The 24,414-nt window shown below is 37.0% G+C and overlaps 2 protein-coding genes across 11 annotated transcripts in view; one reads left to right on the forward strand and one right to left on the reverse strand.

Annotated features, from left to right (window-relative positions):
* The window catches only part of FAM214A (family with sequence similarity 214, member A), a 93,408-nt gene that overhangs the window by 54,657 nt on the left and 14,337 nt on the right, over window positions 1-24,414 (forward strand). For 8 of the 10 annotated variants that reach the window (XR_001361631.1, XM_014537784.1, XM_005863912.2 and 5 more), the window contains 7 exons: window positions 13,177-13,361; window positions 14,310-14,512; window positions 14,818-14,943; window positions 15,723-17,571; window positions 19,215-19,334; window positions 21,920-21,999; window positions 22,673-22,781. Coding sequence is in view for 8 of the 10 variants with exons in the window: in XM_014537784.1 (XP_014393270.1) it covers window positions 13,177-13,361; window positions 14,310-14,512; window positions 14,818-14,943; window positions 15,723-17,571; window positions 19,215-19,334; window positions 21,920-21,999; window positions 22,673-22,781 (2,672 nt within the window). In the remaining 2 variants the exon portion in view is untranslated. Of the gene's footprint in view, window positions 1-13,176; window positions 13,362-14,309; window positions 14,513-14,817; window positions 14,944-15,722; window positions 17,572-19,214; window positions 19,335-21,919; window positions 22,000-22,672; window positions 22,782-22,970; window positions 23,185-24,414 lie in introns of all 10 variants that reach the window. The other 2 variants (XR_001361632.1, XM_005863910.2) reach the window with 2 other exon arrangements.
* LOC106725714 (60S ribosomal protein L35a-like) lies at window positions 7,846-11,872 on the reverse strand. Its single transcript, XM_014537832.1, has 4 exons — window positions 11,774-11,872; window positions 10,320-10,398; window positions 8,424-8,516; window positions 7,846-8,084 (listed from the first exon to the last, which is right to left on the reverse strand). The coding sequence occupies exons 1-4, from the start codon at window positions 11,870-11,872 to the stop codon at window positions 7,846-7,848; spliced, it is 510 nt and encodes a 169-aa protein (XP_014393318.1).

The raw sequence follows: 24,414 nt of genomic DNA on the forward strand, positions 1-24,414 counted from the left end.
ATGCTTTGGTTGTTCAGTTGTTCTGCTGTTCAGTCTATTTGCATATTACCCTTTATTATATAGGATATTTTTAAGAAATATATCTGTATTTGATATCAGAGAGAGGAAGGGAGAGGGAGAGACAGATAAAAACATCAGTGATGAGAGAAAATCATCCATTGGCTGCCTCCTGTACACCCCCTACTAGGGATTGAGCCCACAACCCAAGCATGTGCCCTGACTGGAAATTGAGCCGTGACCCTGGACCACGGGTTGATGCTGAACCACTGAGCCACACCGGCCGGGCTCCAGCTTTTTTTGATTAATGCTAACATGGTATATCTTTCCAATCTTCATCTTTCAACCAATTTATGTCTATATTTAAAGTGGGTTTTGTTTAGGTGGTATGTAATTGTGTCTTGCTTTTTAATCTATTCTGATAATCTCTGCTTTTAATTAGACCATTCACATTGAAGGTTATTATTGCTATGGATGGTATCTTACCATTTCCTTTCTATTTGTCCTATCTGGTCTTTGTTCCTTTTTCAGTTTTGCAGCATTTTTAGTTAAAATAATTTTAATGGAAGATATGTAAATACTAATCATAAATGCCATATTTCTTAGTCATGTAAGCTTTTAATCTATTTATAATATAATCACCCAAGCCATTTAAATGGCATAAAATATATGCCTTTTGAAAAGTTTAGCTATAATCTACAATAGTATTTTTAAAACTATATAGCATTGTATTTTTTATTACAGTAGTAAATATTGATGGTAAACAAATTCTAATTGGTAGAAAATTGTTGTTTTATATTAGGCAATATTTGTGAAGGTGGGAGAGGGTGAGTACTTATACTATTACTTGGCTGTAAGTAACTTAGAGAACATAGGAACTCAGTGTGGCTTGATTCTGAGTACAAAAGGACTGTCATAGCTCATGTCAAAGAAGTGCCTTCTAGGCTTCTAGAATTCTCTTAGGTTCTCTTAAAATTTTGTATATACAGGGGAGCAAATGTAGGTTTTCAGTTGTTTGTATGAAAAATAGTACAATAATTAATAAATAATAATACTAGAATACATTGTTTCATGTACTCACAATTATAAACCTACTTATAAAATTCGCAAAACACTAGTCTGGGCCTGATAGAATGCCTACAAAATGAGCAGCAGTGTTAGAAAAATTTAACAAACGTTTCAGAGCATTGAAAATCATTGAAATTCCCAATTCCCACATGTCCAATCACTAAGCCTGTTTTTCTTTCATTCATTTCTATTGGTTATACTAGTTGTGCTAATTATTAATGATAGAGAATTCGTGATTAGGGGATTAACTAAGGCTTATTCTTTAGTTTCTGTGAGATTTAGTGTGATGAAATTTACAAGACCGCAAAATTACCTGCTTTCAGCATTTTAGAGGAGAAATTATCAGATGACAGAACTAGCTTTCAAATTGGAATTAAGAAAATGAATTCTCGAGAGAAACCAAGATGGCGGCATAGGTAAACACTGGAGTTTGCTGCCTCGAACAACCACTTCAAAAATACAACTAAAAGACGGAACGGACATCACCCAGAACCACAGGAAGGCTGGCTGAGGAGAGATTCTTCAACTAGAAGGAAAGAGAACAGCATACCGAGGCTCAGAGGAGGCGCAGTGTGGAAAATACAAAGGTACGGAGGTGCGCGTGGAGCAGGCTGGTGGCTGAGGGTGCTGTTGTCATTTTCAATCGGGAGGGAGTCCCAGGCTGTGAGCTCCAGATCCGGGTGAGTCTCTAGGGACTCAGACTCAAACGGGAGAAGCGGGATTGTCTGGCTTTCTCTCCGAGGTGAACAATAAAGATTTAATTTAAAAAGAAAAAAAAAGAAAATGAATTCTCTTGAGACACTGTTGACTAAAGTCCAGGAACATACATAATATCATTTTAGTGGGGTCTGTGTGTCGAGGGGAGGGGTTAACATATTTATTAAAATATCAGTGTGAATAAGTTAAATTATTTTTTTTAAAACGTAGTTAAAAGAACTTTCTGTACATTGTCTGGTGTTTTGACTACCTGCAGCCTGCCATGGGTTATAAGGCTAATAACTCGAGTTTACCTGTCCTATAACATCCGCATTCTTCACAGTTGGTCATGCTTACATATAGATCTGAAGTAGATATACACATGCTAAAGTCTTTTAATTAGCTGTATAACTACACGTAAGCATACATTCATTTTGTTTACGTATTCATTGGCTCTCCTATATGCCAGGCACTGTCCTAGGCACTGGTAAATAGAACGATGAATAGGCTCCTGCACACCTAGAGTTTACAGTCTAATTAGAGACAAACAGTCTAAATTACAGTTGTGTGATACCTGGAGTGGGAACACATGAAGCTTATGAGAGAATTTCTCTTTGCATCTGCTTCCCACTTGACTTGAAGTTTCACTGAAATCCGGGACTAAAAAGAAGTTGGAAGAGTTTTCAACTTCTCCATTGGAAAATATTCACCCTGTAACAGTGTATTCTTTAACTCCTTTTAATGCCTTTAACTCCTGCTTCCCTCTTTGGTGTTTTCTAACTCATTCACAACTCTTCTTTTGCAACCTTCAACGTGTCAGGTTTAATTTGGGTGCCCATGGCATATCAGAATCCATACTAGATACAATAGATATTGAAGAAACATACCTGAGGTAGGTAAGCACCTGTGCCTCAGTGGCAAAAAAAAAATAAGGTCCAGACTGGTTATACGAGCAGAGAGAGAAAGCATTCTGGCAAGAATGCGGACTAGTAGCCATGTAGTCTGGAGGTCCAGTTAGGATTCACAAGGATTGGGAATTAGACACCAAGATGTTTTATACTAGAACCAGAATTGACGTTCAGAGGCCGGCTAACTGATACAGAGTGAGCAGCAAGAATGACCTGGATACTAAGTCAACAAATACCTAAGGCTGCTTTTCCACCCATGATTCCTCCCTGAGTCAGAATTGGAATTGCACTAGTAGGGTGAAAGAATTTAGGTAGGCAGAATAGATGAGATTTGGAAATAAGTCCTCAAATTTCTAACATTTTACATACACAGGAGATCTGGTTTAAGGCCTCGTGTTATTATTATTGCTGTGTGTGTCTGAGCAATCTCTTTACCTCTCTGAAGTCCAATTTCCTCACTATAAGTTACTAAAAATGCATGCTCTTGAAGGTTCCTTTTAGTTCTGTAATTCCTGAATTCCTACAAAAACAAGTCTCAGCCTTTTTTTTTTTTTAAATCTTACTCCTGCCTTTTTGCTCACAAAAGCGGCTTAATTTTCTTTGATGATAAAGGGACCAAGCTTGGTTTTAATTAACTCTAAGTGCTTTTATGCACAAAACAGAACTTTGAAATGCTTTATTTATAAGCAGATGTAATTGTACAGTTTTTCCAAGCATTCCGAGGATAATGTTTCTAAGTGGGATATCCTCTTGCTGTTTCTGGAACCATATGTGATCTAGGCCTTTTCCATAATACCTAAACTGAGAGAGCTTTAAACAGGCAAGACAGACAGAAAGAAAAGAATAGCTGTTTAAATTCTTTTACTACCAGGAATTCTTAAAAATATGTCTGTCTAAGTTGCTTTCTAGAATCTATGCCCTGAGTTGGTAGGGTAGACTCTTGAGTAACTTTTGTGTGAAATGAAAAATATGAGCTTCTGTAATTGAGAATTAAGAACTTTCCCTTAGAGAAGGTTTTCCAATTACTAATAATGTGTGTGACCTTGGGCAAATGATTTTACAAATTTTTCCTCATCTGAAAGTAAGAGAAAGACACCACATCATTGCATTTATTCTTATTTTAAATATAACAAACACTTATGTGGTGCTCATAGGTGCCAGGCAATATCCTAAAAATTTTATAAATAATAACTCAATCCTTGTAATTACCCTCTGAAGGTTGATACTTATTATCCCCCATTTAATACATTAAAAAACTGAGGCAAAGAGAGGTTGTATAACTTGTACAAAGCTGAACAACTGGCAAGTAGCAGAACTGATTGCATGAGCTCACAGTTCATGCTCTTAACTGTTACTCTATGCTACATCATGAGAATTAAACTGAAGAAGCACCCGATAAAACACTTCACAACTCAAAATGATGGTGATCATCTTTGTTTAAATTGAATGTTTGGATTATGTGACAATTAAAATTTAGAGCCAGTTTTCACAGAGATAGATTATTATTAAAAGCATGCATATGACTTAGATTTTCAGATGGCACCTCAGAACATTGCAATGCTTTAATCATAATTTTCACTTCAGCGGTTATTGTATAATGTCAATGGACAGCAGAAATATTTGGTTGAATTCAAACAAACCACATGCATGTCCAGAAAGTTGCTTTTAAAAGTCAGTCTGTAATACATCTGTGTGCAGATCACTTTGCTTTTTTCATAATAGAGTGCTAAGTATTTTTTAAAATTCAATTTATTTTTTTTGTTGCTTAACAAAAAAAATAAAGAATATTTTTGTATTTGAAGATACTATTCTGTATGTGAAAATATTTATGTGCAACAAATATTCATAAAATAATAGTGCACATTTAAAGTTGCTCTTTTGTTCACAGCCATAGCCACTATTTTTTGCACTTGTCACTAAAGTCAACATTGGATTTTACTCTCTGCTTAAGGACTTCTCATGGTATATAAGTCAAGAAGTGAAGAAACCTGGATTCTAGCTTGCAATAGACAGCTTTGAACAAGAAAATTAATGTCTTTGTACCTTATTTTCTTCATCTAGAATTAAGGTAGGTTAGGCTACATGATTTCTAAGATCCTTTTCTCAGTCAAAACAGAAACACACAACATATAACTCTGAGATTGAAACATAAGATTAGAAACCAAAAATATTTCCATGTATGTAGAATTTAACTCCTATGCATCCATGAAATATTAAGAATATTATTCTAAAGAAAAGGTTGGGAGCTTGTAAGCAAGCTGAGTTTTTCCTGAAGTGATGGTTGATTTGCACTGACCTGTCCTTTCCTTTTTCACGGTCACTTGTGATCAGTGCCCCAAGTTTGCAGGAAGCTTGGCTGAAGTTAGCAGTACAATCTGTCCATGGGACAGAGTGAAACTTACCCACATGGTGGTGAAATTCCTGACCTTAAGGTTGTGCGCCAGCACCGTGAAGTAACCCTTGATAGCCTAGATTGCTTACGTGAGTTCTGGGGAGGAATGCAAAGTAAGTGAAAGATCAGTGTGGAAATGGGTTTGGAAAGAAGTCTTTTGTGAAAAAAACAGGGAGTCAGGAAAGCTCTTCAGAAAGCTCGTAATTGGTGGAAAGGAGAGGAGGAAGGCGTGTCTAATAGCTAAAAAAGAGTAAGCAATGGTACCAGATGGGAAATGAGTAGAGTGTCATGTAGGGAACAGTTGGACTGGAACAGAGGGAGCATGTAGGGAGCAGTAAAAGATGAGATGTAAAAGATGAGCAGTAAAAGATGGGAGCAAAGGGGAAGACCACTGAGACTTCGAAGGTGGAGTCTTAAGCAGGGTCACCTCTGATGAATTCCAAGCCGCACCGTTCACATCCGAATCTGGCAGTGCTCTGTGTGGTGGCCCTGGCCCTCATGTCAGGCTTAAGAGTTTACATTGGATGCAGTAGCTAGGAGGCTGTTGTCGTAATTCAGGTTGTGAGGCAATAAGAGCCTAACTAGGTAACTGTCTTGAGGTTAAAAAGGAAGTATTGAAGTCCAAGACAACTTTAAAAAACACATTAGTAAGATTTAGTGAATGGATTTCATGGCCATAGGGAGGCTCTCCTGCCCCTATCCCATAGACTTAGAAGGGAACGTCTTTTTTCTGTTTTAGGGTCTGGCAACAAATTTGTAAGAATGATGATATTGCATATTTAATACTTATCTTGCTTTTATAGAAAGGGCTATTGTGATACATGAATGGCCATTGTGTTCAAAGAATACTAGGGAAAGTAGGCTTTTGTGTTTATCATCTATACCCTTCAGAATAATTGACGATTCACAATAATTGATCTCTGTCCAAGCTTCCATCATCACCATCTACTGAGATCACTGTTGTCAAGGTCACCAATGACTTCCTTATTGTCAAATCCAGTGGCCTCTTCTTTGTTTATATTTTATTAAACCTCACCAGTGTTTGATTCCATTAACCACACCCTCCTTGAAAATTTTTTTTTTCTTGTGTCTTTCAAGATACCATATTTGACAGCTGCTTGTAGTGGTTCATCATCTACCTAAAGTAGGCTTTGTTTATCATCTATACCCTTCAGAATAATTGACGATTCACAATAATTGATCTCTGTCCAAGCTTCCATCATCACCATCTACTGAGATCACTGTTGTCAAGGTCACCAATGACTTCCTTATTGTCAAATCCAGTGGCCTCTTCTTTGTTTATATTTTATTAAACCTCACCAGTGTTTGATTCCATTAACCACACCCTCCTTGAAATTTTTTTTTTCTTGTGTCTTTCAAGATACCATATTTGACAGCTGCTTGTAGTGGTTCATCATCTACCTAATTGGTTCTTGTTGGAGGGCCCCAGGCTCTATTAGGAGTTTCCTGCATATTCCTCTGGGTAACTGTTGACTCTTAACTCTTTCCAAATGCCAATGATTCCCAAAACTATACCCCAACCCTGCACAACTACAGTGACTCCTAACTAGTATATCTACCTACTTTGAATCTTTCCTGTTTTATTATCAACACTAGAGGCCCGATGCACGAAATTCGCGCAAGGGGCTTGGCCCTCAGAGCCCTGGCTTCGTCTAGAAGGTTTGGCTGTCCGGTCTAATTAGCATATTACACTTTTATTATTATAGATAGCAACCAGGGTGATGGTTTTAAAATGTAAGCCAGATCATACCATTTCTCTAGTTAAAACCCTTCAGTGGTCCCCTTGGCATTTGGGGTAAAATCTAAACCCCTTATAGCTTCAATACCCTATCCAATCTAGTCCCTGCACCATTCTAAACTTCATGTCCTACCACTTTCCCTCTCTCCCACTGCCATTCCAGCCTCTCTCAACCTCCTTTGAGTTCCAGACACGTTACCCATTCATTCTCACCTTACACCCTCTTCTCAGAATACTCTCTCCCCTATTTTTCGAAAGGCTAGCTTCTTGTTCAGATCTCAGCTTAAATATTATCTGCTCAGAAAAGCCTCCCCTGAATACTCAATATACATCACTCTCACATCACCCTTTTGACAATGATGGCACAGCACTTAGCACCATCTGATTTTTTCTTATTAATTTGTTTTTCTCTGCTCCCACTAGAATGTAAGCTCCAATTCTCAGTATCTAGGAAAGTGCCTGGCACACAGTAGGTGTATGATGAATATTTGTTGAATAAATGAAGTCTTAATACCTACTACATACTGGTTAAGTCAACTGAAAGTCCTGTTCTTTGAGCATAACCTCTTCTGCTAATTCTTAACACCTATCCTCAGATCCATCCATATATGTTTCTCATCAATATGAGAGTCTAGCTTTCACCTAAATTTTTTTTTTAAGTTATTCTTAAGCCTTGGCCAGTGTGACTCAGTTGGAGCATCATCCTGTATACCAAAAGGTCATGGGTTCAGTTCCCTGTCAGGGTACATACCTAGGTTGTGGGTTGGATCCCCAGTTGGGGCACATATAAGAGGCAACCAATTGGTGTTTCTCTCTCTCAAATCAATAAACATCTTGGTGAGAGTTTTTTTTAAGTTTATATTTACAAAAGAAGTGTTTCTTTTACTCTCTTTGTAGACTGCTAAGTTCCAGTCTTTAACACTAGAACCTGTATGCTTCACAATTCCCCCATGTATGTCTTCATAAATTCATATATATATTATAATAGAACATATCCACTTGTATTTATTTGCTTTTCAATAATTTTAAGTCCCTGAGGGGTACAGCATTACACGGATTCTGTGTATAATGGCCTTAGCAAGAAGGCTGCTTTGGAATTTGACATAAACAATGCCACTGTTTCCATGAGCACGAGTTACCTTTCCCCAGGTTACTCTGGTTTTGTTTGGTTTGCCACCAAGAGTCACTGTGTTGTTCTTTGCCTTGTACACATAAGCACATCTCTTGCCTAGATAGAATTCAGTTTCATCTCCAGCATAAACACCTTCAGTTGTTTTTATTTTATTTTATTCTTTACACTATTATAGATGTCCCCATCCCCCCACGCCCCACTTTGCCCACCTCCACCCAGCCCTTGCCCCCTGCCCCTTCCCTCTCGCCAACACCACACTTTTGTCTGTGTCTGTGGGTCATGCATATGTGTTCTTTGGTTAATCCCTTCATCTAGTACCCCCTCGCCTCTGACAGCTGTGGGTCTGTTCCATATATCCTATTCATGCCTCTGTTCCTATTTTGTTCATCAGTTTATTTTGTTCATTAGTCTCCACATATAAGTGAGATCATATGGTATTTGTCTTTCTCTGACTGGCTTATTTCTAAACACCTTCAGTTTTAAGAAGAGCTGTGTGCTCCTCCTGGTTCCAGAGACCCCACTTATAGCCAGCAAAAATGGCCTTGGACCTCAGCCTTCCACACACTTTGTTGTTTTACAAGCCCTGTTCCCAGCAGGCCTCCACAAGCTCCAAGAGGAAAGAGGAAAGAGGAAGGTCACAAATTCCTATGTTAAGTAACCAAACATAGTAGGGGTTCTACAAAACAATAACTAATTAATTAAAGTACATGACACTAGTAATGCTTTTATTTATGTGTTACTTTTCAATTAATAGGCCTTATCATTTATCTAATACTAGTCAGAGAATAGTAATTTATTTCAGATTTAGTTTATGGCCCTTGAGGATGTGACTCAGTTGGTTGGAACATTGTCCCATACACCCAAAGGTTTCAGGTTCTGTTCCCCGTCAGGGCACATGTCAATGTTTCTCACATCAATGTTTCTCTCTCTAAAACCAATTAAATAATAATAATAATAATAATAATAATAATAATAATAAAATGCAGTTTATGTTTGTGTGTTTGCTTTATAGGACTGATAATAGTTTGTTAGTATGTATATCTTTCAGTGCATGTATGCCTATGTATACCACGAACACATAATCAACATTCTTATGAAACATTGTGTTTTCACTTACACTGTAGATATCTTGTCAAAAGTAGATTTATTTTAGATATATACCACAGTATATTGAGCCAGTCCCATATTATTGGACATTTAAGTTTATTCCATTTTTTAAAACTGGTATAAGCATTTTTAAATCCCTTCAATGACACCCCTGACAATTGTTTATCAGTCAGTCCTTGAACCCTGTGATGAAGAATTTACTTCCCAAGTTAGTGGATTTGTCTGTGGATCCACTCTGATTGTTCAGAGTTTTTCCAGTGGCCAAATTGTTCACCTTTTTTTGTTGGACAGAAAAGATGGCAAACTTTAAGAATATGGGTAAACTCCAGAGCCAGGCGAGCATGTCACTAAAAAGCAGCAAGTCCAGTCACGGCTCTCAGCCAGACTGTGGTGCAAGCACAGTCCTCATGGAGGTCTTGGAGGAAGAGGGGCTCCGAACGATGTTGTGATTGATTACTTTCCAATCTCCAATGACCTGTCTCTCATAGCCTGTGGAACATGATAAAATTCTTTGTTTTCTTCAATGTTATAGTTTCCAAATCATTTATCTCTTGTAAAATGTGTAACTAGTAGGTAAGCCTCGCCACATTTGTCTAGATTTGAAACACTTTTTGTTTTTGTAAAGGTAAATTGTTTTTAGGGGTCCTGAAATCATAACTTATTTCTGGAGTAAGTTATGTTGTGTTTGTCTTTAATATCATCAAAATATCAAGTTATATCTATTGAGTTTTCTTTAGCCTGACGTGATATTTCCCAGTTGCTATTCGTATTCTTTACTACAGTAAACTCTGCTCCCTGGTATTTTAGAGGTTGACATTATCAAATTTAAACTGTGCAACTTTTCTAATGACTAGTGATTAATATTCTCATTAATTAAAATTCAGACACCCATAAATTTTTCCTGACAAATTTCTAAAGGTTGTCATCACATAGTCACATGCACGTAGGCAGTATTTTATGTGTTTCATAATACCATTGTATAGTTCATACTGTTCCTTGCAATGCTTATGTAACAGTTACATAGCTAACTACAGATAACTGCTGTCATCTCTAATCTTTGTTTCAATTATTTCATATAAATATTCACTACTTTGGCTAAGTTCAATAAGTCATTCAAAGGATCTCAGATCATGGTTTTGGAGTTTACTATCTGAGGAGATAATGACCAAAATAACCCAATTTTAGTCAAATGTTGATTATTCAAAAGTGTTTTTTTATAACAATTCAGTTTTTATTGCTTTAAATGTGATGGTTCCTAACGTATAAGTAAGCCATTCCTGCTAGTGCTTTGGAGATGAATTATCGTCTTGCAGGCATACGGATAATGAGTGAAAGGGTACTGTTAGACCAAAAGACAACAAAAACACTCTCTCATACTCCCCTTTCCACATGCCCTTTCCCTCCTCCCTAATCTGACTGGGTAGTTTTCTCTCAGCAGTAGAAATACTATACTTTTTTTTTTTTTAAGTAGCACATAAATATGAGACATTAGTTAGGTTGTGGGCCACCCTTAGTAACTGACAGCTGGGCACCACTCAGCATTCCATAGATCAGGAGCCACTGCTCTGCCACAGTTCTTAGCTCCCCAGAATTATCCCACAAACTGAGGGAGGGGCCAGGATGAGCCCAGAGAAGTATCCCAGGAGCTAACATGCCATGTAGCCCATGGTAAGCCTGAACTGGCCTTGAAAACCTGCAGAACCAGCAGAGAAAGAGACTGAATGGAGTCCTTTTTACGTCTTTCGCTCCCCTCTGAAGGACACCATGATTTACCTTAGTGAGTCCCAGGAGAACACAGGAAACGCCTGATTTATGTATGACCTCATTGGGCCCTGGAGGAGAGTTGAAAGTAGAGACCTCTTCTTTTCCCCCCCATTGGCACATTATTATAAACTAGAGGCCCAGTGCATGAAATTCATACATGGGTAGGGTCCCTAGGCCTGGCTCTAGATCAGGGCCAATCAAGTTCCCCGCCTCCCCACCCCTCTGCCTCCTCCTTCCTTTGCTCCCTCAGCGCCCCACCACCAACACTGGTTGCCTGCCATGTTCCACACCTCCCCCTGGTGGCCAGCGCATGTCATAGCGAGCGATCAAACTCCGTTCTCCTGGTTGAACTCCCAAGGGGACACTTGCATATTAGCCTTTTATATAGCACCTCCCCCTGGTGGCCAGCGCATGTCATAGTGAGCAATCAAACTCCCGTTCTCCTGGTTGAACTCCCAAAGGGACACTTGCATATTAGCCTTTTATATATATAGATTAGGGTACTATTCCTGGAAACTAATTCTATACCATAAATATTCCAAAATGTATTATTAAAATATATGTTGAATAGATATTATTTTCATTTATAATTTTACAAACATAATATTAAAGTATATAAAAACAAAATTTATACCCAGAGTGAATGAAGACATGTATGGGGTGGTTAAGAATCTAGACTCTAGAGCCAGACTGTATAGGTTCAAATTCCATCTTTGCTGCTTCTTAGCTCAGTGATCTTACACAGATGCTTTAACCTCTCTGTGCTTCAGCTGTCATAAAAGGGTGGTAATTGTTCTCACCTTCTAGAGCTGATCTGAAGACTAAACGAGTTCATGTGTAGAAAGTACTTAAAACTGGTAGTGCCTTGACAGTGTCACTAATTGTTAGCTCTTATTGTAGGTGTTATAAATGGTCAATTTAAGGAAACTTTCTAAATGGTCTTAAAATACCAGTTCAATCAAGTTGGCATTCAAGGCCCCTTCTTTTCCTGTTGAGCCCGCATGAGTAGGCATTCTCCAGGCTCCCTTTTCAAGGCTGCTCAGGTCCATCTCCAGTCCTGCCTGCCATTTCCACATTTTCCACTCAGGTTGCACTTTCTCTTTCATGGTTCTGCTCAACAACTACCTCTTTTGCAAAATTTTACCACTATCTGAGCTTCTTTGGAATATATTAAAAGTTGCAGTCTTCTCTTTGTCTTTAATATAATCTCTGAATTATAAGCCCTTGTAGATTAAGAGCTATGTAAAATATAGCGCTCTGTCCACCTGGGGCCTAACACAGTGTAGCAGGCACATACTTAAAATATATGTTGCTTAATCTGATTGCACAACAAACTGAATTTTGTGTGTGCACATGTGTGTACATGTGCATGCATGTTCAACCTGTGTAGCAAGATAGAAATTTTGAAAGTAATCTGTTTTTAAAAATTAGAGCACTTGTAAGAAATTGAAAAATTACTGAAAATAAGTGAAAATACCTGCAGGTTAGATTGTTTGGAACTGCATAGTAACCAAAAAATATCACAACTTATGTCTAGCAATTCAGGCCTGCACCGCCTGCTGGATAATTACAGCATTTCTCCCTCTGAAACTGCTACTACTGCCTAGGAAAGGCAGAGAAGATCCCTGTGGCTACAAGTGTCCACATCACAGAATTAGGGCTTCGAAAATAAGGCACTAGTTAAGGAAGGGAGAGGGAGAAAAGGGGAAGAGACATGCATCTGGATCTGCATATTTTCCTAATCTATAATAATAAAGGGTAATATGCTAATTAAACTGGACATCCTTCCGGGTATCCTTCCTTCCGAACAAAGCCACAGCGGGCAGGTGCTGAGGCAGAGACGGCAGAGGCTCTGGCCTGGCGGCGGGGGCTGGAGCCAAGGCCCTTGCACGAATTTCGTGCATCAGGCCTCTAGTATTTAAAAATAGTAATAAAACATCTTAGCCTAAAAGGTGACATAATAAAACACTTTAACCTTTGGCTAGTGTTGAAGGCTTTTGTGTGAAAACTATTATACTTGACATCCAAAAACATAATTATCTATAGGATTAAAAATGGCATTCCTAAATCTTTGGTATTTTAACTGAAGTTTGCATAAAACCAATTTTATGCCATAATTTTTACCAGCTTTGTCTTAACTGGAATTTTGAATTATGCATCATCTCCTGACTCTGTGTACCTTGTGAATCAGGAGTTTAATTGCCTCATTTTTATTCTCTTTTCAGTCCTTTGTTAGTGAATATACTTGAGTATGGAATGTGACAGTTATTTTAGACATAAAAGATGAGTTCTTATCAAGAGAGTTCATTAAAGCAAGTGCTTTTTTCTTTCTCTCTTTTTTTTTAAATACCAGATACTCTAGATGAATATTTTGAATACGATGCAGAGGAGTTCTTGGTCTCCTTGGCCTTGTTAATAACAGAAGGACGAACACCCGAATGTTCTGTAAAAGGTCGTTCAGAAAGTTTCCATTGCCCTCCAGCACAGTCCTGTTACCCAGTAACTACCAAACATGAATGCAGTGACAAGCTGGCCCAGGTAAGAATTGTGTGTTGAGTTCTTTTTATTTATCTTTTATATAAACTACACAGATTCTGTCATCACTTTTGTTACACTGCAATTACAATGCCCACATTTAAATATAAAGTCGGTCACAGCCGTTAACGAAGAAAATCCTAATCCTGGACCATAGCCAACAACCTTGGCTCTTAAACCAGCTCTGGGAGGCACTGGGTAGTTTTGCTGATCGGCAGGCAGGTGGGCAGCCGATTTCAGACCTGCCTTCTCACACACCAGGTTTAACATTCTATTTGCTGCTGATTCAGCTTTCTTTCTTTTAGAGTCTCAGCCCTGGCTCATTGACTTTATGTTCTTATTTATTTAGTGGACTGATGTTAATAATTATTTTCCCCACTTTAACCAAATTTCTATATTTCTTTTTTTTTAATGGGTGGATGCATTTTGCTATCATATTAATGTTTTGGGATAAACTATGGTTAAAATATTTATTTTGGTAAGTACTGTCGAATTTGCCGTAAGGATTTTTTCCCCAGTTAGTTTCTTAAATGTAGTCCAAAAATTTTAACTGGTATATATTGTATATACTTAATCTTGTATATATTGAGCATTTAATGAAAATGAGTATTTAATATTTTGATCTTCGCTTAGAATGAGTCTTTCCTCTGTAATGATGATGTAATTAACAAACTAGGCAATGCTAGGCCACCTCAAGAAAGAGCAAAGATGTCCCTCCCCACCAGAAAATTTGCATCATAAATGTTGTTCAAAACTAATCCTTGAACTTTAGAGCTCACTAGTGTGAATTCATTATTTAGTGAGGAAACCTAAATAGGCAAATCTAAGCGAGTTCTACAATTGATGACTCATTTCTCATATAGATATGTACTTGACAATTGTAATTTTCAAAGTAAAATATACGCTTGTGGGGTTTACTAAGACCTTTGGCTTATATTCATTTTCTCGAAGTGTCGCCAAGCCAGACGAACCAGGTCTGAGGTCGCGCTGCTGTGGAAGAACAGCCTTCCGATCATGGTGGAGGTGATGCTGCTGCCAGACTGCTGCTACAGCGACGAGGGGCCCACCACGGACGGCGTGGACCTCAACGACCCTGCAATCAAGCAAGACGCATTATTACTAGAAAGATGGGTGTTGGAGCCGGTTCCTCGACAGTAAGTTGTACAACTGAGTTTCAAGTTGTTCCTGGTAAATCAGGTTTCCCACAACTTTCTGTACATTATTGTAATTATATATACTTTTTCAGTATCCCTTTATTTATTTAGTAAAATTTAGTACAGATATAACTGTAGACACTTAGTACAGTTATAACTAACTTTAAGTGACAACCGGTAAATCTGCTATGCTCTTGAAAGCAGACATCCTGAGGGATATGTTTGTTTCAGCTTCTATCAAAAACTCAGTTATTTTGTACTTGCTGACATTTAGATGATGCTTTTTTTTTTTTTACTTCCCTTAGGAGTGGTGATCGATTTATTGAAGAGAAGACCCTTCTATTGGCTGTCCGCTCATTTGTGTTTTTTTCTCAGTTAAGTGCTTGGCTGAGTGTTTCTCATGGTGCTATTCCGCGAAATATTCTTTACAGGTATGTGTAGGCACAAAAAGAGCAGTGTGTATTCAACTGCATTGGTTAGCTCCTGAATGATATTTTACCTTTTCAGTATTTTATTTCTTTCATTTCTAAATATAAGTGGATACAATTTACTGGCATTTTTCTCAAAACAAGTTACAGAAATGTTGATAAGAATTAGTATGAGTTTTGTTTCTCAGGTTACATTTGATATGGAATAGTTTGCAGAGAACTTTTATGCTTGGTTTATAGAACCAACAGTGAACTTAGTGCTGCCATTATAAATAAAGTAGAAAAACATTCAGGGCTGCTGAATTTCCGTAATGGCAGGCTTTCTTAATTTTTGCCATTTTGATAACTATAAACATACAAACTGCTGAACAAACATCTATAATTGTCTCTTTAGGCAGGTGGCCATCAGATAGAGTATCTCTTAATCACCTTGCACAATAGAATTAGCTGAATCCAATTATTTAGTGGTAAATACAAAGTCCTTTTATTCTTTCTGCTCTGACAGGTAATTTTAAATTATAATATTCTTGAGCTTTAATGCTTGCGTGGTCGGTCTAGTGTTCTTAAAAAGAAGATCATCTCTACTAGTATTTGAAGCATAATCTATACTTCTTTTGTTGGTTTTGTCAGAATGACATGCATGGCAAAGTAGCTAAAAGCAAAACCTCAATCATAATTAATGCAAACAAAGATAAGTATATGACTGTTTAAAATTTTAAAAAATACTATACAGTAATGATTTTCATAACCCATCGATTCCATATTTTTCTGTGTGATTCTAGAATCAGTGCTGCTGATGTCGACCTGCAGTGGAATTTTTCACAGACTCCAATTGAACATGTGTTTCCTGTTCCCAATGTTTCTCACAATGTGGCCTTGAAAGTCAGCGTTCAGTCCTTGCCCAGACAATCTAATTACCCAATTTTGACGTGTAGTATTCATACTAATATTGGCCTTTATGAGAAAGGAATTCAAGAACATGAACTTAAAGCCCATCAGCACCACAATTCTAACGAAGCAGAACAGTGTAGTACAAACAGTTCACAGCGTGTGTGTAGCAAGCAGACTTGGACCGTGGCACCTGAAAGTGTATTACATGCAAAAAGTGGCACCCCTCCAGAATACACTGCAGCTGTCAAAAATGGCAAACTGTATCCAGGCCCTGGCAGTAAATCTGACTATGGAACTTGTCAAGCCAATATTGTGGGCTTCAGTGGTACAGGAGATAAAAAGTCACATGAAACATCAGTGAGGACTTTAAAATCATTTTCAATGATTGATTCCAGTGTCCCCAGTCGCCAGAGTTCCTGGCAGCCAGTTGGTGAGACTAATCCTTTAGTATGCTCTTTAATTCAGGATCGACAAGAAGTTATTGCAAGAATTGCTCAGCATTTGATCCATTGTGATCCAAGCAGTTCACATGTTTCTGGACATGTATTTAATACTCAAGAGTCTAGTTCAGTTAATTCAAAACTTTTCCGGGTTTCACAAGAAAATGAAAATGTGAGAAAATGTAAAGAGACTTTCTCCATTTCTTTCGGTAGTCCAGAGCTTACCTCCTCAGAAGACAGCAGTGAGGGGAAGATCCGAGTAAAACCAGAAATTCCTCGAAGTGAAACTTGTACTGCTAATGGTCTTTATTCTCATCGGTCTGTCGGGGAGACGAACCCTTTAATAGGCTCATTACTCCAGGAGCGGCAAGATGTGATTGCAAGGATTGCTCAGCACTTGGAGCACATTGATCCAGCAGCATCACGTATACCCCGGCAATCGTTCAACGCACATGACTCTACTTTGGTTCCTTCTAAAGTGTTTAGGAGTTTATATGAAGACCGAAATTTGTTGAAGAAAAACAAGGATGATGCCTCTGTTTCCATTTCTAATACAAAATGTTCCTTATTAGAAGACTGCAATGAAGGGGAAAGCTTAATACCTACTAAATCTCTTAGTTCTTTTAAATGCAATAGTAAAATCAAGTCCTCTTCGAAACCTCAAATGAGAAGAAATCTGTATCAGGACAATCCTAGTGAAGACATCCAAAGTACATTTCAGGGGATACAGAACAAAGCCACTAGTTTATTGGCTCCCTCAAATATGTGTCATTGCAAAGAAGATAAGTTAGTTTTGACAATCAGGTTGGAAAATACACTTTCTGAGTGTCAATTTAAGGAGCAAGAAATTAGCAATGGAATTGATAAACGGTATTCAAATGGCCATGGTGTTGACAAACAGATTTGCACAAATAAAAATAAGGAAAAAATAATTCAAAATGAAAATTGTAGCCCAGAATCTTTTAACAATCACCAATTTGATAAGCCCAAAAATAATGACTCGAAAATAGAAGTTACTACATTGGAAATGTCTGGATATTTGAACAAACGTGAGAACAAGTGCTCAAATAAAGACTCAAAAAGGCCTACAACATATGAGCAAAATATGCAACTTAATAGTATAGAAAATTATCTCAATAAGGATAAGGAAGATTTCAAATGCAAAAGACAGGACCAATTAAAAAACAAACAGGATAAGAAAGAAGATCCAACTGATGAAAAATTTCAAAACTGTCCTCAGAGAAAGAGTGTAAATGGCTGTTTGTCTACATGTGAACAACTGAAAAATACAGAGGTGTTGGTAAGTAATATCTAATATTTCAAATATAATTCTTAAACGTCTGTTATGGTGTGGATTTTCTTTACAGGAGGTCTAGTATTAAGGCACAAGATGCCCATTATCTATAGAACATACAAGTTGATGTAATAATCCTGCTACAGAACTAGTATTAATATCATTGCAAATAACCCACTCACTGAAGAGCAAATGCTAGGTACATTCTTTCTGTTGCCCCTTTTTTGTTTATTTCAATATTATGAACAATTGCTGGAGAGTAAATAGGAATCATAAATAAAATTTATTTTAACTTATTGTTGATCAGTTGTTCTGTCAGCGTACGGACCTGCAACCTTGGCTTATCGGGACGATGCTCTAACCAGCTGAGCTACCCGGCCAAGGCTATGTTCTGTTATTAACTCCAGTTTACAAATGAGAACCCAAGGCCTGGAGAGGTTAAGTTAATTTGCCCAACATCACAAAGCTAGTAAATGGTAGAGCTAGAACCCAAATTAGTCTTTTCTGATTTTTATTCGTGTGTTTTTATGAAATTTTGATCTTTGGGTATAAACTTACCTAGATTCTTAAGAATTAGCCTATTTCCTATATCACTGCAAAAACATGGTACTGTGACTGTATTAGATATATTTTAAAATTCATGTTTATTATATTGCTGTATCATTCCCCACCAACTTATATCCTCTGAGAATGCCTCTTGATATTTACATAGGTTTATATTTTAGAATATTATGCTATTTTTCCTACCTGTGAGTAGTTTTTTCACAAATAGAATCAAATATTACCTTACTAGATGCTAGAATCCGAGTATTTATAAATATAACCATATGTTGATAAGGTATTTGAACATACTTTCTTTAGAATATTTGAGTTTATTTAGCATCTTAAAAAAAGTTTAGACATTGTTTTCTGATTAAAGTGTGTGTGTGTGTGTGTGTGTGTGTGTGTGTGTAAAGATACGGATATATAGATCATTAACTTCACCACCAAGGATGTAATACCTCAATACATATTAGAAATAAGTCTAACATAAAAAAAATCACCATCAAAATCTAATTCTTATGGGGGGGGAAAAAGAGGAACAAATGTAATAATCTGAACAATAAAGATTTAATTTAAAAAAATCTTTAAGAAAAGAAATTATAAAAAAAGAAATAGACATGCTGGAATTGGAAAGTATACTAACAGAAGTGAAAATTTCACTTGAAAAGCTCAATAGCTGGTTTGAGCACACAAAAGAAAGAATCCATGAAGTTTAAAGATAGCTCAATTGAGACTATCCAGTGTGCAGAACAGAAAGAAAAAGAAAAATGAACAGAGCACCTGTGACCTGGAGGACATCAAGTATGTCAATGTATCCCAGAAGGAGAAGAGAAAGAGAAAGAGCAGAAAGGTTATTTGAAAAAAATAGCCCTTGCCCTAACCGGTTTGGCTCAGTGGATAGAGCATCGGCCTGCGGACTGAAAGGTCCCAGGTTCGATTCTGGTCAAGGGCATGTACCTTGGTTGCGAGTGTGCAGGAGGCAGCTGAATCGATGTTTCTCTCTCATTGATGTTTCTAACTCTCTATCCCTCTCCCTTCCTCTCTGTAAAAAATCAATAAAATATATTTTTTTAAAAATTAAAAAAAAAATCTAATTCTTTTCCTAGCAGAAAACTATACCACTGAAACATTCAACTGTCTGGCGGAAACATAATTTTCATTCCTTGGATGGAACTGTAACCAGAGCCTTTCATCCTCGGACTGGCTTGCCTCTTCTTTCAAGTCCTGTAAGTATTTTCCTTTGATCTCATATTTAGAAATTGCAAATATCTAAAATGTTTGCCAATCATTTATCAGCAGCACTCTGGTGTAAAAAGCACTATAGACTTCATTCAATATGGTGCGCTGAGTTGATACAGGAAGACCTCCTCCTCCTTCCCAAACACAGAAATCCTGGATAAGACAACACAACTTGTAAATACATAATATAGTGTGACAGCAAGAAAGGTACACCTCTGAATACTAACTTGGACAAATCACGGCCCTCTCGGATGTCTGGACTGAAGATAGTGCTAGGGGTTAATGGCCTTCCTGGGACAGGAGTCAAGGCGGCAAATCTGCTCCAGTCATAGCTGGGTCCTGAAAACCAAACTCCTCATAAAACTAGAAACAGGGGTGAACTACCCTTCTAGAACTGGGAGAGGAGGGGGGAAATCACCTGTTTATTTAAGGGTGCAACAGGGAGGTGTATAGTGGGTGGGAAAATAATCCCCCAAAAGAATTTTGACTTAAACCTAAGCCACTCTCGGTAGTTCTGAATTTGTGCTGTCTGTGAGGTTCAGAAACATCTAGCTAAGAAATAACCATAGACTAAATTGAAACCTGTAAAATCCATTTAGTCCTAGCAGAAGAAACATGTAACTATTCCACATCTATACCCCGTGGCACCAAGGATTTCTTTTCCTGGAAAATAACTCTTGCTGAAGATTATCTCAGAGGAAAAACACTACAAAGCACCTTAAAAGAATCAGAAGGAGCAAGAAATGGGAGCATTCACATTTAGGAATCCTGCTATCAGAGCAACCTGAAAAGAAAGTAAAAAGTAATTGTTTAAAATATTCTAAGATATAAAGGATGATGAAAACAGGGGTTAAGATGAAAGAGCATGTAGATTTGAAAGAGAACTAATCACATTATAAATATGAAAAACTATTATAATTGAAGTATACACAGGTGTACATACACATACAGGTGGATTAAACAGTGGACTAGAACGAGCTGAATAGAGATTTAGTGAATGGATTAGACAGATATTAAGAAAGCACTTAGGGGGGGAAAAACACAAAAGAAAGCACTTAGAATGATGCATAGAAAGGAAGAGAATGGTAAAATATGACAGCGATGGAGGATAAAATGAGATGCTCAATATAAGTCTCGTAGAAATTCTAAAAGGAGGACTAGATAAAATAAGGAAAATGCAGTATTAGAAGAAATAAAGATAGATACTTTTTTAGAATCGAAGAATGAGAGTTTAGATTGAAAATTTCACATTAAGTGGTGACTACAAAAAATTGCATGGTGTACTTGCACAACTCTCAAAAATATTGAGGTTGGCCCTGCCGGTTTGGCTCAGTGGATAGAGTGTCGGCCTGTGGACCGAAGGGTCCCTGGTTGATTCCAGTCAAGGGCACATGCCTGGGTTGCAGGGTCGATCCCCAGTAGGGGATGTGCAGAAGGCAGCCGATCAATATTCTCATCATTGATGTTTCTATCTCTCACTCCCTCTCCCTTCCTCTCTGAAATCAATAAAGTATATTTGAAAATAATGTGTTTGATAAGATTGTGCACATTTAAAAAATATTGAAGTTGTTTAGATTTTCAGTGTCATCTGTTTCTTTATAGTCACTAATTAGACTGATCACTTAGATACTTGTATATACTTAATATTAATTCTAGAAATATCTGTCTAACTTGCATGTTGTACATAATTTTACTTTTAATTTACACTTGGGTCTTTCATTTTTAGGATATTTTGATCTAGATAGTAGTTTTTGTTAAATGTAATCTGGTATACAATGGTGCTTCAAACTGCAGAGTGTAGTATTTTTCAAATCTATTGGCTATGGAGCCCCAGGGTCCTTGGAAATGTGCAGCGTGGTGGCAATGGGCAAAGGAGCAACACAGCTGGCCCCACCCCAGGCTCCCATCACCATTTAATTATTCTTTTCCTTTTTATTTTAAACCTATAAATCTTTTATTTCTGCTCCCAAAATACAGAAGTATGTAAAGTAAAAACATCTTATAATTATATTGGGATTCCATGTAGGATTTGGTTTTAGAAAAAACTGGTTCTGCTTCTTAAAAAATAATAAAAACCTAGTAAAAGTGCTTTTATTAATCCCGTTTTTCCCATATTAGTTAATAAAATAAGAACATAAAAACAATCTATACTAATAAAAGGGTAATATGCTAATTAGACCAGATGTCTCCCGGACATCATTCAGGACGTCCTTCCTGATGAAGCCGGGGCCAGAGGGAAGCCAGCCCGGGTCCCAGGTGCCTGTCGGTGGCCCAAGGGAAGCCAGACTGGGTCCCGGGTGCCTGCTGGCGGCCGTAGGAGGGAAACCCGGGTCCTGGGTGCTGGAGGGAAGCTGGTGCTGGCAGCTGGGGGAAGGAAGGCCTACTCTTGCATGAATTTTCATGCATCAGGCCTCTAGTATATAATAAAGAACATGATTTTAAGTAAGCTGTTTTGGGAGAAAGTTTATTATTTTTAAGATACAGTTAGCTTTCATTTGTTAAGTATTGTCAATTCAAGAAAAAATTATAGTCTTTTTTTTTTTAATTTCACAAATGATTACTTTGACCTTAGGTTCCTCAAAGAAAGACACAATCAGGCTGCTTTGATCTGGATTCTTCATTACCGCATCTGAAAAGCTTATCATCTAGAAGGTATTTACCTTAAAATTCATTTGTGTATATGAAATAGTATTACACAAAATTCTGACCTTTTACAATTAATAATGTTGGCTCTAAAAATCACAAATTTAACAGAAATCTTTTTCAATTGGTTATCATTTTCAATGTGATATCACACATACAGTTATTAAGGATGAGTTAGGGAGAAATTAATACTACATAAACAAATCTTTAGCATTGGTTTTTAACATTTAAGTGGGTTTGTATATTTCCAGTCATTCACCTCCTCTTTTGCCTTACACTCATTTGCAAAAAGCCTCAGCATTTGTTCCAAGTTGACATATAATACTGCCATTCTTTAGTCAGATAATTTTGCCTTTGTATTTTCATTTTTCACTGAAAACAAAAACTGATATAGGAGACTGCATTATTATATATCTCCAGCAGATGCCACTACGTGATATGTTATAAATTCCACCATGAAAACGTCCAGGATGTTATAAATATTCTTTATAAAATATTATAACAATGATTATAAAATCTAATCAAGAATGTTAAACTAGATATTTAACATCTTAAAATTTGGTAAAATTAATTTTTTATCATGGTAGTTTAAGTAAAATTAATCATATTATCTTAATTTAATGCAAAAGTAAATTAGAAAATATTTTGGTTAATATGTACATTTGCTTTTTATTTTTTTTAGTCCTCGGCCCTGTTTAAACATTGAAGGCGACCCAGAAATTCATGAAAAACCATTACTGAGTTCTAGTGCTCCACCTATAACAAGTCTTAGTCTCCTAGGAAATTTTGAGGTAATGTTTTTTTAAAAAACTATTTTAGAGTTGAAGTTTCTTAAGCTAGCTAGATCCAGGGTATAATTTATGTCATTTGTTTATAAAAGGGAAATAAATAAATGGGTTGTATTTTTCCAAAGCCTGGAAATCAACTTTCTTTCCCCCCCTTTCCCCCCACCCCTTTCCCCTCTTCCCTTTCCTTTTCAGGAGAAGTGGATTTGAGAGACTTGTTAGCTGTGACATCTTAGAATTGGGTAGCTTGTAGAGGAGACAGAGGACTTAGATGCGATCAGGTTGGATCAAGGTATCTGTGACTCTAGCTGCAGGATAGACTTGACTCACCTTCTTACCTGGTGCACTTGGCTCTGGGACCCAGGAAGGATGATGGTGAACTGATAGCAGCCCCTTCATGACCAATGAGGTTGGCTTTTAAAATCAAATGGTTCTTTGTACTATATTTGCAATTTCTCTGTAAACCTAAATCTGTTCTAAAATATGAAGTTGTTTTTTTTTATCAAATGGTTAAAGGTCTCTGGTACATGTGCTGCTTTATTTAGTATGGATATTTCTACTTGGGACCAAGTGTATTATTATGGATTTAGTTGTCATTAATTAGAAAACCACCTTAAACATGAACCTGTTAATGACATTTTAAAAGTTACTTTAATTGATGAATTTTTATGGGAAAATAACTTAAGATTTGTATTTTTAATTTAAATAGCTTATCAGTTATGGTGCTTTGATATATTAACAATATTGCTTTATTCAAGATAATTTTTTAATATTGAGGCTATCTTTCAAACTTTTAGTAGCAACAGAAACTATGTTTCATGGGTAAGTTGATGAATCTCTTTTCCATGTCACTGCCCAAGGCATCAGTTCAGAGATACTGATCTCGATATTCTTCTTTGTCATCAATTTAAAATTATATAAGGTCATTGTAAGGCTCAGGTCCTCTGCAATCTTTCTGCCGTAATCCAAGAACATTTATGAGAGGGAAAAGAGATTTTTGATATGTGAAAACCTTAAGAAAGGGAAGATGGTTAAAAGGTCAGTAAACTGGTTGTCTCACACGATTCTATGCAGATAATGCATACATTTTCACGTGACTTAAGTAGAAAAACAGAGAAGTTCTGAAACTGTCCAACTCATAGGTCCTCTTTAATATATAATGAATTAGGTGCTCTCTCCAATAAATACTGATGATATATAGATAGATATAGATTATTATTATTTTTATTTTATTTATTTATTTATTTAGTTTTGCTTAGTGCATTTGACTCTCTGTGGCAATTTTAAAAAGAGGGAGAAGATAGACGAACTACTGAACTGACACATTGGTCTTGTTTCATGAAACAGGGCAAAGCCTTACCCTGCAAAGTTATTGAGGGGAATCTGGATGTTTTTATATCATTTGTGGGGCTTTAGGTGGAGTCTAGAAACACATTGACCCAGAGTAATACCCAAGTAGAAGACTGTGCATTTATTTCTGAGGCTAGTTTCTTTTTCTTGTTATCATTTAGAATGTTCTATCTGATAAGGGGTTAATATCCAAAATATATAAGAACTCATACAACTCTATAGCAAAAAAATTTTTTGATTGAAGTTTTCTACTCCAGCCCTACCTGGTTTGGCTCAGTGGATAGAGCAT

Source organism: Myotis brandtii, unplaced genomic scaffold (genome assembly GCF_000412655.1).
Source record: "Myotis brandtii unplaced genomic scaffold, ASM41265v1 scaffold182, whole genome shotgun sequence".
Taxonomy (NCBI): domain Eukaryota; kingdom Metazoa; phylum Chordata; class Mammalia; order Chiroptera; family Vespertilionidae; genus Myotis; species Myotis brandtii.